Below are 15,262 nucleotides of genomic sequence, written 5' to 3'. Positions count from 1 at the left end.
GATTTCTAATCAGATTACAATGGTTTATATAGATATTACAAGTTCCTAAAATAGGAACAAATACAAACGGTGCGAGTCTGTACAAACACAAATGGTGTATTTCTAAACAGGATGTGAGGCACGGGCGCGCTCTAAGTGTACTTGAATAGAGCGCGTGCTCGCTCTGCACTCTGACATGCATAACAACTTCTAATATGGTCTGTCTAATCACCATATAGAGATTATTACGTGTGGGTTGTTGGGTCAAGAATATTTCTAATATTTACTTTGTTTGCTTGTGATATGTGTGTAGGATTGGGTGCCTGTTTATACTTCTTGGCAGGGGGAAACGATCACACGAGTTTCATGTCCAAGGCCAGCAGATATTGCTAATTGGCAATCACTAGTCAGCCAGCTAGTGAGCTAGCTCATTTACACACGAAGCGAAGCTCTCAAAAGAGCTCGATCTTAAACTCGTACACCTCTTCGGAAGTAAATGAGAAAGCCCGCCCAAAGCAGCTCGCCTCAAACTCAACCCTGTATAAGGACTATAAGACAAGGACCGAGATCCAATATTAGATAACTTTATTTGGATATGAGCCTAGATTTGTCCTGATCAATAGCCTACGTCAAAAATTATAAATGAGACAAAAAAGAAGCCTCTAGATTAAGGCATCCAGCTCCTTCCAGAAGTCAGTGGAAAATGGCAACCTCTATATAAATGCTTTCTCACAATTATCGTTACTGGATTAGAACAAGGGTCCCTAGAACAAAAGATAATCAAGAACCATAATGGCACATTATTTCTTCAACGACCCACTTAGGAAACTTTTTTTGAGCACTCCAATTTCAAAAGAATGGTCTGGATCAATGGCTCTGTTGGACTGGTTTGAAACTCCTACAGCCCACATCTTCAAGATCAACGTTCCTGGTAAAATACAAGTTCAATACTACTAAACAATTTTTTTTTTCCAGTATTATGAGTTTTTGATATATTGTGATAATTTAAATGATAGGATATGGAAAAGAGGACATAAAGGTTCAAATTGAAGATGGAAATGTTTTGGTGATAAGAGGAGAAGCTGAAAAAGAGGAGTCTCTAGGAAAAGATGTGATATGGCACGTTGCTGAAAGAGGTTCATTTAAAGGTGGTTTTACTCGAGAAATTGGACTGCCAGATAATGTCAAGATTGAGCAAATAAAAGCTCAAGTTGAGAATGGTGTTCTCACAATTGTTGTACCGAAAGATGGTAATCAGAAATCTAAAATTCGGGATGTAAACATATCTAGCAAAATTTAATAAGTAGGATGTAAGATGATGTAATTGTATGTTATGAAATTCACGACTAGTTCGTTTTCTTTTCTAAGTTCTAACAAACGAAATGAGTATGCCGTGAAGTTGCCCTGGAATTGATTGTGGACTTGAACTCCATTTGCCATCACACTATCACTATAAATTAAGAGGGCACCGGTGTATTTGTGAAATTGCGAGTTTGCGACCATGGTTTACTTGAAAGGGCACATCAAATGATAAGCACGACGATATTATAAGTAACAAAGCATCTCCATATTGAGCCCAAATATAGGTACATTAAACCAAGTGATCTGCTTGCTGGAGACGCGTTTTGTACGATGGCCATTGGGTTCTGCAAGGTTTCGATAAACTCTTGGGCCAAAATCTGACCTAGCCGGACCTGGGCTAGTGTAGTGAGGTGCAAGCCATCTGGTTCGAGTTGGGATCCTTTAGCATCTACACACAAAACATTTGGTAGGTGCAGTCCAAGTTGAGCCTCCCTCACTGTCTCTACGAATGGTCCCTGTCCTGATGCTAGTGCAACCTGTACACAGAACATGTATTAGAAACTGAGATGTACAATGTGTATTACAAACTGAGATGTGTACACAGAGATGTCCTTATATGCTTTTACTGTTATCAGAGTGTCACAACTCACGATACATCTTAACTATCACCGAAAATAATTCAGCTCTTATCATTTTGTAGCCATTCATACTTGGACCGAAACTGATATTCCAACCCCTTTCCCCACTCCTAAAAGTTGCTATCTTTACAAATTAATAATTAGGCGCATAGAGTATTAGAGCCAGCCCATAAACCGTCATGGTGACTAACCTTTTGTTTTGATATTTTTGTCCCTCTAAATTTTTTAATATTCCAACACTATAAATTTAGTATTGAATTTATTGCAGAAGTATAATGTGAATGAACTGAGTGAGTTGTCACCATCACAGCCGACTTTCTTTTGTGTTTTTTTTTGCCACATATTCAGAACTATAATTACCGCTTGAAAACGTGCGTGTCTTTTGCTAGTAAATTTGAAACAGCCTAAGTGACCAGTTGACCAATGATAACATGTAAAATATTATAGGTCGATGATTTATCTGTTGAAATTTCAATGGCACATAAGTACCATTGGTGCCAAAAACCCACAGAAACTGTGCAGGTACCGCAATATAAAACAGACACACAAAATGGCACCCGTGTTGGCATTGATGGTCTCCTGGTACCTCGATCATCATTCGCCAATTTGAAAAGAAAAGAATATAGTGTACCTGAATTATGGGGAGCCTGGGAGACTGCAGATCAGAACGCAAATCCAGAAAGAATGTTTCCAACTTCACCTTATAAGACTCCGCATCAACTCGACTCACCGTGTCACTCTCGCCTTGATACCAAAGAATAGCTCGAATCGTTCCACCACTTTCCAATGCTACCGTGGCTCTCTTCACTAACTCATTGTAAAGACTCATTCCCCGACTCCACTCACTTATATTTGTTCCTCCAATTGCACAAGGAACCAAACCAACCACTCCAATATTCGTATCCATCTCTTGAATCGCATTGGCAAATGCCATACCTGGTCCAATCCCACAAGTTTTATTCACATCAATATCTGCATGTATAGGCTCGCGCGCTTGTTCCCAACCGAGTCTTGCATTGAGTCGAAGGATGGACGGGTTGAGTTGACACTCTGGAGGAACGATTCCATCCCATTTGTCGCCAATTACGCCTCCTCTTCCGGCCATGTTACTTTGCCCAGCTAGAATAAATATGTTCTTGTGTTGAAACTCGGATCGGTGAACGAGTTGAGATGAATTCGCTAACTCAGAGTAGGCTAAAAGCAAAAGTAATAATAAAGTGGACATATCTTGCTCTCAGTTCAAGGTGTATTGTCGCCACAAGATCATTATAAACTGTGGGGGTAAAATCTGCACCTACTTTGGAAGAAGGTTGCCTTCCTGAAAAGCTAAATGGGAATTCTCTCTTACATTTTCAAAGAAGATACTCTAGACAGTAGCACTAGTTACATCAACTTGTTATTATATGTCCTATATGTCCCAATTCTTGCATTAGGTTGCTAATCATTGATTGTTGACTTGAGTCTTAGGCCCACTTACGTCGACTACAATGGTTGAGTCAATGTGACAAACGTTTTTAGAGAATTGGAGTAATACTCTGCTTCGTCGAGACCACGTTAATTAAAAAGTGACTCGCCGTACGTCCATACACTTCAAAATGGAAGGCAGTGTTACTTATTTTTTTTTTTCGATATTTGGGCAGTGTTACTTATTAGATGCAGGTGGTCCAAGTATATTTGCAGGCCGATGATTATGACTTCCAATTGTCGCATTGAAATCTTTACTATGAAAACATTCCCGTTTCCTTTTCTTATATATTATTAACTGTTTACTTTTGGTGCTAAATCGTCGTCATAGTGTTAATAAGCTTCCTGTTTTTGGTTTGGAGGAACGTGATTTGAAAGTCTGAAAACAAATGAGATTAAAAGAATTCCCTTGCAAATCTAATGGTGATATTCATAGCATCAATATTAAAAGAAATTTCCCTGCAATTACTCATCTGTTTTATGCAGATGATCTAATTCTTTTTGCCCAAACAAACCTCAACGAGGGTGGACATTGTGAGGTTTCAGATCATAAGATAAATTTTGACAAGTCTAGCATTTTTTGTAGCAATAATATGCTCAATAGGCACTCTATGATTTTAAAAAGGGTTTGGAAAATGAGAATTTTTGATAAAAAAGACAAATATCTATGAGATATCTAGGAGTACCTATTGTGCTATCTAGAAAGAAAATCGAAGACTTTGATTATATTGTTAATAAAGGGGTGGAGGGCCAAAGTTTTGTCACAGGCAGAACTAAGTTCTAGTGGAATGGTGCTAAAGATTCTAAGGGTGTTCACACTAGTGTTATTAGACCCGACCTAGCTCGGCAATTTGACTCGGTAAATTGGCGACCGGTCACTAAACCAGGTTGGGTCACTTAGTAGATTGTTTAAGCAATTGGAAAATACCTGTAAGCTCTACCACCACACCCCAACAACTGGTCTTGATAGTTTATTATAACAATATTACAAATATAAAACAAGATCTAGTATTAAAGTACAATTTTTTAATCAGAAAATTACTTATGAGCTGAATTTTTGAATTTCTATGAAAAAAAACGAGGTGGTCTAACTTTTAGGACCAGTCAAATGATAATCTACAATTTTCGTTACTAGAAATAGACTACCTAAGGAGCCCAGTTATATTAATGCCAATAAAATGTTTTATTACCTTTTTTTTCAAATTTTAAAATGGTGCATGATTCTCTCACTTCTCTTCTATGTCTTTGCCGCTATTAAGCCTCTTCATTTGAAATAAAGAGGTTATAATATCCCATTCAAAGTGGTCTCCTCGAAAAAAAAAAATTATCCTCTCCAACTAAAAGCATCTCTAGGTGGTGGTAGTATCACCTCCAAATTTGAAGGCGAAATTGGACGCAAATTTTGACCAACTCTAGGTGGTCGCAAATATCAATCGCAAATTTGAAGTAGGGTATACCATGCGACATTGATATTGTCGACATTACCATTGTCGCCCCAAGTTGAAAAAAAAAAAAAACCCCACGCAGACATTCCCACTGTCGCCCCAAAAAAAAAAAAAAAAAAAACAAACAAAACTCACACTACATTAGTAATGGTGCGGTGTGCTGATCAAAGTTAAAAAAAAAAATAAAAATAAGGTGACATTTGCAATGGCGCGCGACATTACCACTGTCGCGCCACATCCGCATCCGAAATCCCAAATTTGCTTCCAAAGATGCGACTAAATAGATGATGCGACCGAATTTGCTTCCACCTAGAGTTGGATTTCCGTGAAATTCCGAGTTTTGGAAGCAAATTTAGAGAAATTGGGAGGTGATACTACCACCTAAAGATGCTCTAACTTTCCATATATTTGAATGCAGTTCTTCAAATCTACACGCACCTGCTAACATTGTTTCTAGTTTCTATAGACATGTAAAGGGTAATTAAGGTTGTTAGTTATTACCAAAATAAAATAAAAGAAGATTGGAAAAAAACCTTGGAGAAGGATATTTATGGAAAACATAGTGAATTTACGCCTCCTCAAGTTACTTTTTACCGGGCCCCCTTAGTTAATCTGGTTTTGGTAACAAAATTTGTATATATCATTTTACTGGTCCTAAAAGTTAGACCAGCTAGTTTTTTGTCATAGAAATTCAAAAGTTCCACCCATAGGTAATTTTCCGATTTTTTAATTGGGAAAAACATAACATCAAGTCATCAATGGAATCAAACCTTGGTCTCTTGGGATATGATCAACCTCTAAGACCATCCAGCCACTAATAAACTTGTGCTATTTATGTACAAATTTAATTATATGATATCATCAACCCGAGAAATGACCCACTGGTTGAACCAGTGACCCAGTGACCTGGTCCCTTTGTCGGGTCAGCGTCCAAGCTGGGTCTGATATGATAACACTAGTTCACACCATCGGGTGGGAACATATTTGTACCCCAAAATCATGGGGCGGACTAGGGTTCAAGAAATCACATGATATGAACTTGGCTATTGTTTCGACCGCACCTACGGAATCCAGAAATTGCTAGACTTTCTCTTATTGTTAATCCTCAGTATAAAATTGGGTATTTCTTTATGTTTTTGGTTTGTGGGTTGTCTGATGTGATGGGCGGGGTTTAATGTTGGCTGGGTATACTTTGTTTGTGAAGTTGAATGTGTTTTGGTGCTTTGTATTGCATTTGGTTTGATAAGATTATGTAATTAGTGTATTTATTGGTGTAACTATTGCTTATGATAGTTAGACATTTACAGATATGATGTGAAGTGTTCTGCTTACGTGGAAAAAAACTAAATGCTTCTACTTAAGTGAGAAACTATCTAGTGAGTCTCAAAAGGTAAGTGGAACTACACGTCTTGGGCACGTGAGTGGTTCAATAGTATTAATGACTTCTTTTTTTGAAATTAAATTGGGACCATGCCATGTTATTTATGTCAAAATGGTACTGAATGTTTATATATTGCTAATGGTTGTGATACCCAAAGAAACTACGGGTTTCCAAGGTGGACATGGAGAATGAAATTGGAGACATGTATTGGTTTATTGTTTTCATAATTCTATTTGTATTGTATAAGACATGTATTGGGATGTTGTTCGTATATAAATCATTTTCTTTTGATTCGAGGATTGGCTACTTGATTTAACTGGCATTTGTCTAGATGGTTAAGTAGCCAGTTCCACGAATCAGTATATCTTTTAGTAGTGGGGTTTACGACTGAGGTTTTAATATATTAAATAGAAGTATATTATTTGATTTTTAGGTTCTGGCATGTTTTAAATTTATGAAATGTTGGAAATACAAAGAAAACTCTGTCGATTTTTTTTAGAATGCGAGTTTTATATTTTAGTTCAAGTTTGGACTCGTGTGAGTCAAACCCGCTCATGTCTTGGTTTATTAGATTGTTGAACATTCAATTGTCTAAAAAATTGGGGTGTGACATTGATTTTAGTTTTTACTTCATTTCTAGTTAGTTTATTGTCATTGTTACATAAACAAAATTTTCATTATGTGATATATTAACCAACATCTGACATGCAGGTTTTTGCTTCTAGTGCATTAAACACATACAGATGGGACGATGGGTTAAAGACTAGCTCCCACACTCACAAGAGCTCTCAAGTTACACAAGTTAAAAACGACTATTGAGGTAAAGGCAGGTTTAAAACTCAGGAGGGTGATGAGTGGAAGAAAAAGCCTGATATATCAAATTCATCAAGTGTAGTTCAGGCCACATCTATTAGCTTCTATTAGCTTTTTTTGGAAAATATGTGAATAACTTTTTAGCTTAGCTATTTTATGACTTGATGTAATAATTAGTTATGTTAGTGTTTGACATTGTTCGTTCAATTGTTACCTTAATGAAATCAGATTCTTCACAAAAATTTATTTGTGTTGGCTTGCTTTTGTTGATTGGTGTTAATGTTTATGAACATGAAAGGGAATGTGATTGCTTGGGGAGTGGTTTGTATTTGCAGGTTGTCAGCTTCTCATAATAAAGTGAACAATGCAAGCACAATTGAAAAATAAAAAATAAAAAATGACAAACTATGTCGGCTAAATAAAGAGATGAGATAAAAGGTTGTGCATATTATCTCGGTTTCAATGAAAACATCTCAGATTCCTTCTATACTAATTGGCTTCAACCACAATTCATCTCGATTTTCTTCTATATAATCTTGGTTTCATTTAGAAAACAGAGATAATAGATTTAGCTAAGATGTTAGACTTATGAGATAATTTAGTAGTTTATTATCTCGATTTTAGAGAACTCTATTATCTCGGTGGATGTTATCTCAATTTTTTGTGTACTAAAAAACCGAGGTAAAAACTCTAATATCTCGCCTTTTAGCTGTGCTTATAAACCGTTTTTTTAGTAGTACTAATGCCCAATTTGCAATATCATGGATCAATGTACAGGCCCACTAACTCATATGTCTAGGGTTGAACCCTAGCCGCATAGCTTGCCACTTACGTACATTAATTTATGTCCAGATTCGTTTCTTATCAAAGAGATAATCATCAATTAAAAGTCATGTTCAATTACAATTACTTGTGCTACAAGAAATCTTTATTCTACACATATAAATACCAAACTATTTTTCACAAAGAACTACATTCTTGAGAGTTCTTGAGACTTGATCCCATCGATAATTTGGGTACGTAGACAACCGAAAAGTACAGTCTCATCATTCACTCGATCACCATCAGTTTTCTCAATATTTTTCTACATTATTTATATATTTCGTCACCATTTAGTGTTTTGATCATATTTGGTTGAAACAACTATATTATCTAAGCTAACTTAGAAAGATATGAATGAGCCACAGTCTATTTGGACTAGAGTTTTCTCTAGTACATATGGCAAGAACTGGATTGATAAAAAAGAAGAACCATTGGTAATAGGATGGATACTAATGTGATGAATGAACCCTGGCTAGTCTGTAATGGGCAACCTTGCTCCATTAAGGACCTGGGTTATGGCAGTAATGCACTTGAGGGATGGAAGGTCAAGAATCTATTTACTGGTAATGGTGAGAGATAGGATGATGATCTTATCAATAACAAGATTAGGCCTTTGAATGCAAAGGCTTATAAAATCATATGGATGCGCACATAGCAAAGGTGGGAGTTTGTTTGTTAAATCAATATACAACTTTCTTATCAAGATAATTGGACTATTCAGTCATCCAACTTCAATACAAGGACTATTAAGAAGCTCTGGAAGACTAAACTACCAGCTAACAGCCTAACACACGTGTTCTTATATGGAAAACATACATGTTTAATTTGGGTTTGCTACTGGAGATAACCTAGACAGAAGAAATATGATGGGGGATTTCTCATGCCCATGTTGTCACAAAGATATAGAAGAGCCTATGCACCTTTTCTTTGAATATATGGAAGCACTTCTACTTCCATGAATTACTCAAACTTTGATAACTTATTTCCTGTAATTACAAATTCTACTACCTGTATTAAATTTGATGCTGCTTTTATTAGGGATTCTAGATAGGCTGGAGTTGGAGCAATTGCTTGGGACCAGGATGGAGTACTTGTAGGAGCAACAAAGAAGAGGTTTTGAGCTAGGAATCTTGAAAAAGCAGAACTGTTGGCAGTGAATTTGGCAACTAGACTGGGGGGAGTAGAATACCTTTTTAGAGGAGATTGTTAAGATGTGATTAAGGCTCTTGCCAGTAAAGAAGCTAAATGTAATTGGAACCTCACCTCTGTGGATCAATAGGATGTTCAATGGGGAGGCCCATGACCTGGCTCGTTGGGCTAGCCATAACCAAGGACATGTACCTCTTCCGAGTTGTATGTTAAACCTTAATCTTGCCCCCTTTAATTTTTAAGTAGTAGGAAAGATGATTTCTAGTGAAAACATAAATAGATAAAATTAAAAATTAAAAAAATAAATATGAGAAAGTGGTTTAAAAGATAAGAGATCACATGGCCTTGTTGTTTCCATCTCAATAGAATCTAGTTTGAGAAATGCTTAAAAGAATCATTGTGGTCATTTTGTTTAGATTCATAAATGTCAATCAGCAATCGGTCAAGAATGTACCAGAGTAGGTAGTAATTAGGGGTGCGCATAAAACCAGTCAAACTGAAAAACCCGATTGAACTTAATCGAACAGGTAGGTTCAGTCGGTTATATTTATTAGTCAGTTTGGTTTGGTTCAATATATGTGAAAACCAATAGGGTCGGTTCGGTCATCGGTTTAGTTCCAAACCCGACCCAAACTGACCCGCCATATATTATATAATTAATTTAATTTAAAAATATGTAAAAACTAGTTGATTCGGGTTGGTTAATATTAGTTAAACCATAACCCAGTTGGTTCGGTTAGTATAATACAACCAGTTTAGTTCGGTTCCAGAAAAATATAAACCGATAGGATTGGTTCGGTTGCCGATTTAGCCCCAAACCCAACCTAAACCGACCCGTGCACACCACAGTAGTAATAGAAATTTCATTAAAGACTCATTTGCTCTTGGTTGTAGCCTGTGGGGATTCAGGTCAGGGGTACAGGGGGACTGGGGGACTACGTAATACAGAATAAGCTACTAATTTTACCTAAGATAAGGGAAAGGAAATGAAAGGAAAAACTTAAAAATGGCCGCAACTAAAGGGTGATTGCTCTTTAGGGGCAAGACTGGAAAATTTACGGAAAAAACATGGAAACACACAAACAAACACAACTGAAGATGAGATAGATGAAACATATCAACAGACACCTTACAAAGATGAGAATGAATAGGTCGAGCTCATGAAGAAAGACATAGTCAAAAAAATTGGAGGGGGCTCCATAGAAAAGCTCTTGCGGAATAGAATGATGCAGATACATCATGACCTGCTACATGATGATGAGCAAGCTGTTAGAACTGAAGAGGTACAGGAAAAAGGGGGATGTGGTGGAACAAACTCCTAAAGCTGCAAACTTTACCCCAGCTCTGAAAATGTGGCAATTGTTGTCCATGAAGCTAAGGAAACAGAGAATAAGGACACAAAGAAATCGTGGGCTGAGGTACTTAGGAGAACATCAATTGGTAAGAAAACACTCACGTTTATAGAGCCAACCATGGAGGATGGAAAACCAGTTCTACATATTGAATCAAAAAAGTTCCAACACGTCCACAAGAAGTTTGACAAAATGATTATGGGCAGTTTTGTTGGGAAGAGGCCTGGCTATATGTTTGTCAAAGAGATGGTAACTAAAACATGGAGATTGAAGAGTCAGTTTACCATGAAAAACTATGGTGAGACAGGATACTCTTTTGATGAGTTCAACAATGATGAGGATAGGAATTCGGTGCTAGGTAAAGGCTCATTCCATATTGCTAGTCAGCTGTTCATTGTGAGACCATGGAAACTATTCTTAGAATCTGAGATTGATGAGCTGAGAACTATACCAATATGGGTCATCATGAAGAAGTATCCTATCGAGATGTGGGATTCAAAGGGATTCAGCTCAGTTATAAGTGTCATAGGAAACCCTTTGTTTGTTGACAAGTTAACTGAGAATATGGTGAGAACAAACTATGCTAGGGTGTGTGTTGAAGTGAACACTAAATGCACTTACCCAGAAGGACTTCTAGTGGTGATTGATGTCAAGAGAAATTTCATTCAGATCAAATACAATTGGAAACCCCCTAAATGTAGTCATTGCGATATTTTTGGTCACTCTGACACAAACTGCCCTAAGGTGGAGATTCAGCAAGGAACAAGGAAGAAGCCTAACAAAGAGAATAAGGGAATAAAAATAGCATGGGTGCAGAAAGAGAGTAATGGTACATATGTGCATGAAAATAGAGAGAATGAGGTTCAAGAAGTACATATATTTGCAGAAGAAAGAGGATGGGAAACACCAAGCAAGAAACATACATGTAGGGCTAGGGAGGAAGGGAGCTCTAAAACAAGTTCAGTTGAGATGAACTCAAATGCACCAGTTGCAGGAGAAGTTCGGAGATCAGATCCGGAGAAAAATGATAAGGATGATGGCAGCAAGAGGAAACAAAAAGATGATGGAACTAGAAGCAGTTCTAGCTTTCAGCTCAAAGAAGGAAAACTTTCTACTGTACAAGGCAACAAGGCTACTTTTAACAGTAGTGGCAGTAACAAACCTACTTCATCTAGGCATGGTACAGTGGCTCCTAACCCAAAATCTAAATGATAAATGTCAGATGTTGGAATGTGAGAGGATTCAATAAGAGCTTTAAGCAAGCAGAAGTTAGAGAACTTATAAGAAAGAATAACCTTAGTATAATGGGCATAGTAGAGACTAAAGTAAAGGAAGCTAATCTGAATTTTGTTATAAATAAGGTTTGTCCGGGATGGGAAGTAGCTCACAATTACTCTAATAGTGAGCTAGGAAGGATTTATGTGTGTTGGGATGGCAAAGTTTGTTTAGTCAGTAATGTACAAGCTGAATTACAATGTATCACTATGGATGTATGTCTGCTGAATGGTGAGTCCTTTGTTTTGACTGTTGTATATGGGTGTAATGAGATATGGATCAGAAGGGAGTTGTGGGATAGAATCAGTAACTTATCATATACTATTCAGACCCCATGGTTATTACTAGGAGATTACAACTCTATCTTCAACTCACAAGAAAGAGTGGGGGACCAACAAGGCCTATGCATTTCTAGGACTTGCTGAACTGTGTTAATTCAGCTGGGTTGGTGGATTTAAAGTATAAAGGGGATTTCCTTACCTGGAGCAATAGGCAAGAAACAAGGTCATGGAGAAAACTTGATAGAATCATGGTGAATGCAGAGTGGATTAGCAAGTACAATGATTATGAAGCATAATTTATAAGTCCTAGAGCTACATCAAACCACTCTTCAATGGTTGTGTACTCTAGATAGCAGAAGAATCAGTGCAAGAAGTCCTTCAAAATTTTCAATTTTTGGGTATAAGAGGAATGATTTATGAATATAGTGAGTGGTGCATGGAACACAGCTGTTGTTGGGAACCCCATGTATACATTCATGAAGAAATTTAAGCACGTCAAAGCAACTCTTATTCAGTGGAACAGAGACAAGGTGGGTAATGTGGACTCCAGAGTTACAGTTACAAGGAAAGAGTTGGAACAGATTCAAACAAGGCTATAGGCAGAACCACTCAATCAAGAACTCATCAGCAAGGAAATGGTAACTATAAGAACATATGTGACAACTAGCAAATTCAGTGGAATCCACTTACAAGCAGAAGTCAAAAGAATATGGTGAGTCTGACTTGGGGGAACTGTAGCAATGGGGACAAAGTTACTGTAGCAAAATTCGTTTTTTACTGTAGCAACCATGGATAATCCAAAAAAAAAAAACCCTATGATTCAGAGCCAGAATTACCCAACATAAATGATGATGAGGACGAAGAGTTGATAGCAAAAACATTTGAGCAAAAGTATGGTCATGGTTTGTTGGAAATATTGTCATAAAGATTTATTAGTACGTGCAAACTGAAGAAGAGGAGCATGTTAGCTTAGATGTGACCAACATAGATAAGTTGGCGACTAAACAACAACCCAAATCTTCCTATGCAGATATAGCGAAGACCAAATCTTCCTTTGAAAGCATCCAAACACCTCTTGACCTACAAGGTAGCATCTTTTGCCCTTGGGGTTTCTTGGATGGAAAATCAAATACGATCCTAAAGAAAGGCCCAGTGAATGCTTCACTAAATGCTACAAGGAGCACCACTGATACAGACGAAGTACAAGGCACTCAGAGCAATGGTGTACATGCCAAGAAATCATATGCAAATGTTACCAGGGCGACTTATGGTCGAGATGTTGATACAGGAACACTCCTAACTCCCGGACTTCAAGGTGAGTACCCTACCATCTCGATCCAAGCTGATGATGTGGATAAGGGTTTGGAATATTGTAAATTGGGGCTGGTAGGTAGGCTTGATATGTCTAAACTTAATATGAAAGATGTGAATGAGAAAGTAAAAGAACTCTAGAAACCAAAAAGTGAGTGGCAGGCTACACCACTTGGAAGGGGGTATATAATGTTTCGTTTCACTGATGAAATAGACTACCTAAGGGTTTGGACACAAGGAACTTGGGTGTTCGACTCTCAAATCCTTATATTGAGTAAATGGACCCCAAATTTCTCCACAAAAAAGGAGAATCATTCGAATGCTCTTTTTTGGGTAAGATTTCCAGGGCTCAGTCTTGAATATTGGGAGCTTAATACATTGTTTTCACTGGGGAGAGCTGTTGGGAGACCTATCCAAACAGATGTGAACACATCAAAAAGAAAATTAGGATACTATGCCAGTGTTCAAGTTGATGTGGATTTAACACAGAAAATCCCAGAAAAGATTTGGGTTGAATTGAAGTTGCAGGCAGAGACATTAAATTCTGGCAGAAAGTGGAAACAAGCAAACTCCCTAAGTTCTGCAATCATTGCAAACGAGTAGGTCACTTGGTGACGGAATGCAGAATCCTGAAAGAAGAATTGAACAAGAACAAGGAGAAAGAACATGTTGTGGGCACTGAGAATGCCAACACTGGCATGTCTAAGAGACAACGAAAGAAGCAAATGAGGAAAAATAAGGATACAATTATTACAAATGTTGGGGAGAGCACAACCAAGGAGCAAGGGCAAACTAGTGATGGTGAGCTTTTGAAAGAGAAAGATATGGTTAATGAAGTTGATCTGAATGAAGGCATAGTTGAAGTTCACACTTCAACACCCATACAGAATCAGGAGGAAGCACCAAGTGTATTGAATGAGGAACATGTTGAGACTCAACGAGTTTCAGCAAGTGTTGAAGCACAATGTATAAATACAGCCCAGAATCAGAATCAGGATGGTATATAAGTACAAGAAGAAATTCTACCTACTGAGATCCATGTACCTGAGGAATAGATGGTATGTTGTATTAATGGCAATCCAATAAGTTGTTGTTGAACCTCTGCAAGTAAGCAACAACTTTTCTGTGTTGGAATTGGAAGAGGTTTTGGAAGCTGAGAAGCAGAATCCTCTAATAAGGACGTCTGAGAGAGCAATTAAACCCACAATAAAATCCAAAGATATGCAGCAACAAATGCACAAGAAGAAAAGTAAGGGACCAAACTCTGCTCAATCCTCGGGTGTGAAAGTATCGGACAAGGTGCAAGGTAGTTCTTCCCGCCAAATTTCCAAATAAGGATTATTTTTTGGAATATTAGGGGGTGAAAGTAAATGCTAGAGAGAGACTAAGGGAAATGATTTCTTCTCATAACCCAGACATAGTTTGCTTGGCTGAACCTTTAGTGAAGCCAGAAACTAGTTACCTGAATGATTTTAGAATGAACTATTTTGAAAGTAATATTGTTCATAATGACTCCTCAAGTAGACTAGAGAACATTTGGATTTTTACTAAGATTGGTATAAGCATGAAGGTGGTGTTCACATCTGAATAACATATTTCAGTCCTTGTTAATGACTGCATTTTGTCGGTGGTACACACAAGCTGCTCCCTTACTTTAAGAAGGGAACTCTGGAGGGAACTTAAGGTTATTAATACTACCCACCATGGGCTGTCATTGGTGACTTTAATGTAGTGCTGTGAAATGAAGAGAAAAAATGAGTAAAACTACCTAACAGAGTAGCTATCCAGGAGTTTAATAACTTTATGAATGAAACTGAGTTGATGGAAAGCAATTAGGGAGGCATTAAGTACACTTGGTGTAACAATTAGTGGGGCACTAGAAGGGTTTTGAGCAGATTGGATAGAGTCCTGTATAATGAAGCATGGAATCTTAAGTTTGCCGGATGGAAGTACAGTGTTGGAGCCAAATATGCATCCGACCACTCTCCACTTCTTGGATCACATCCATATGTCCTAAAACCAAAAAATATACCATTCATGTTTAATAAAA

At 37.5% G+C, this 15,262-nt stretch overlaps 2 protein-coding genes across 2 annotated transcripts; one reads left to right on the top strand and one right to left on the bottom strand.

Moving 5' to 3' along the window:
• The first annotated feature begins 707 nt into the window (after nucleotides 1–707).
• LOC147491974 (HSP20-like chaperones superfamily protein) lies at nucleotides 708–1,341 on the top strand. The gene is made up of 2 exons (XM_086566772.1): nucleotides 708–910; nucleotides 996–1,341. The coding sequence occupies exons 1-2, from the start codon at nucleotides 772–774 to the stop codon at nucleotides 1,277–1,279; spliced, it is 423 nt and encodes a 140-aa protein (XP_086422898.1). The 5' UTR covers nucleotides 708–771; the 3' UTR covers nucleotides 1,280–1,341.
• A 91-nt stretch (nucleotides 1,342–1,432) lies between these two features.
• On the bottom strand, nucleotides 1,433–3,300 carry LOC147491973 (putative carbohydrate esterase At4g34215). The gene is made up of 2 exons (XM_086566771.1): nucleotides 2,551–3,300; nucleotides 1,433–1,817 (listed from the first exon to the last, which is right to left on the bottom strand). The coding sequence occupies exons 1-2, from the start codon at nucleotides 3,142–3,144 to the stop codon at nucleotides 1,503–1,505; spliced, it is 909 nt and encodes a 302-aa protein (XP_086422897.1). The 5' UTR covers nucleotides 3,145–3,300; the 3' UTR covers nucleotides 1,433–1,502.
• Nucleotides 3,301–15,262: the final 11,962 nt, after the last annotated feature.

The sequence above is a fragment of the Coptis chinensis genome, chromosome 6, assembly GCF_015680905.1.
Source record: "Coptis chinensis isolate HL-2020 chromosome 6, ASM1568090v1, whole genome shotgun sequence".
NCBI classification, from domain to species: domain Eukaryota; kingdom Viridiplantae; phylum Streptophyta; class Magnoliopsida; order Ranunculales; family Ranunculaceae; genus Coptis; species Coptis chinensis.
This window is presented reverse-complemented; position numbering and strand designations above follow the sequence as displayed.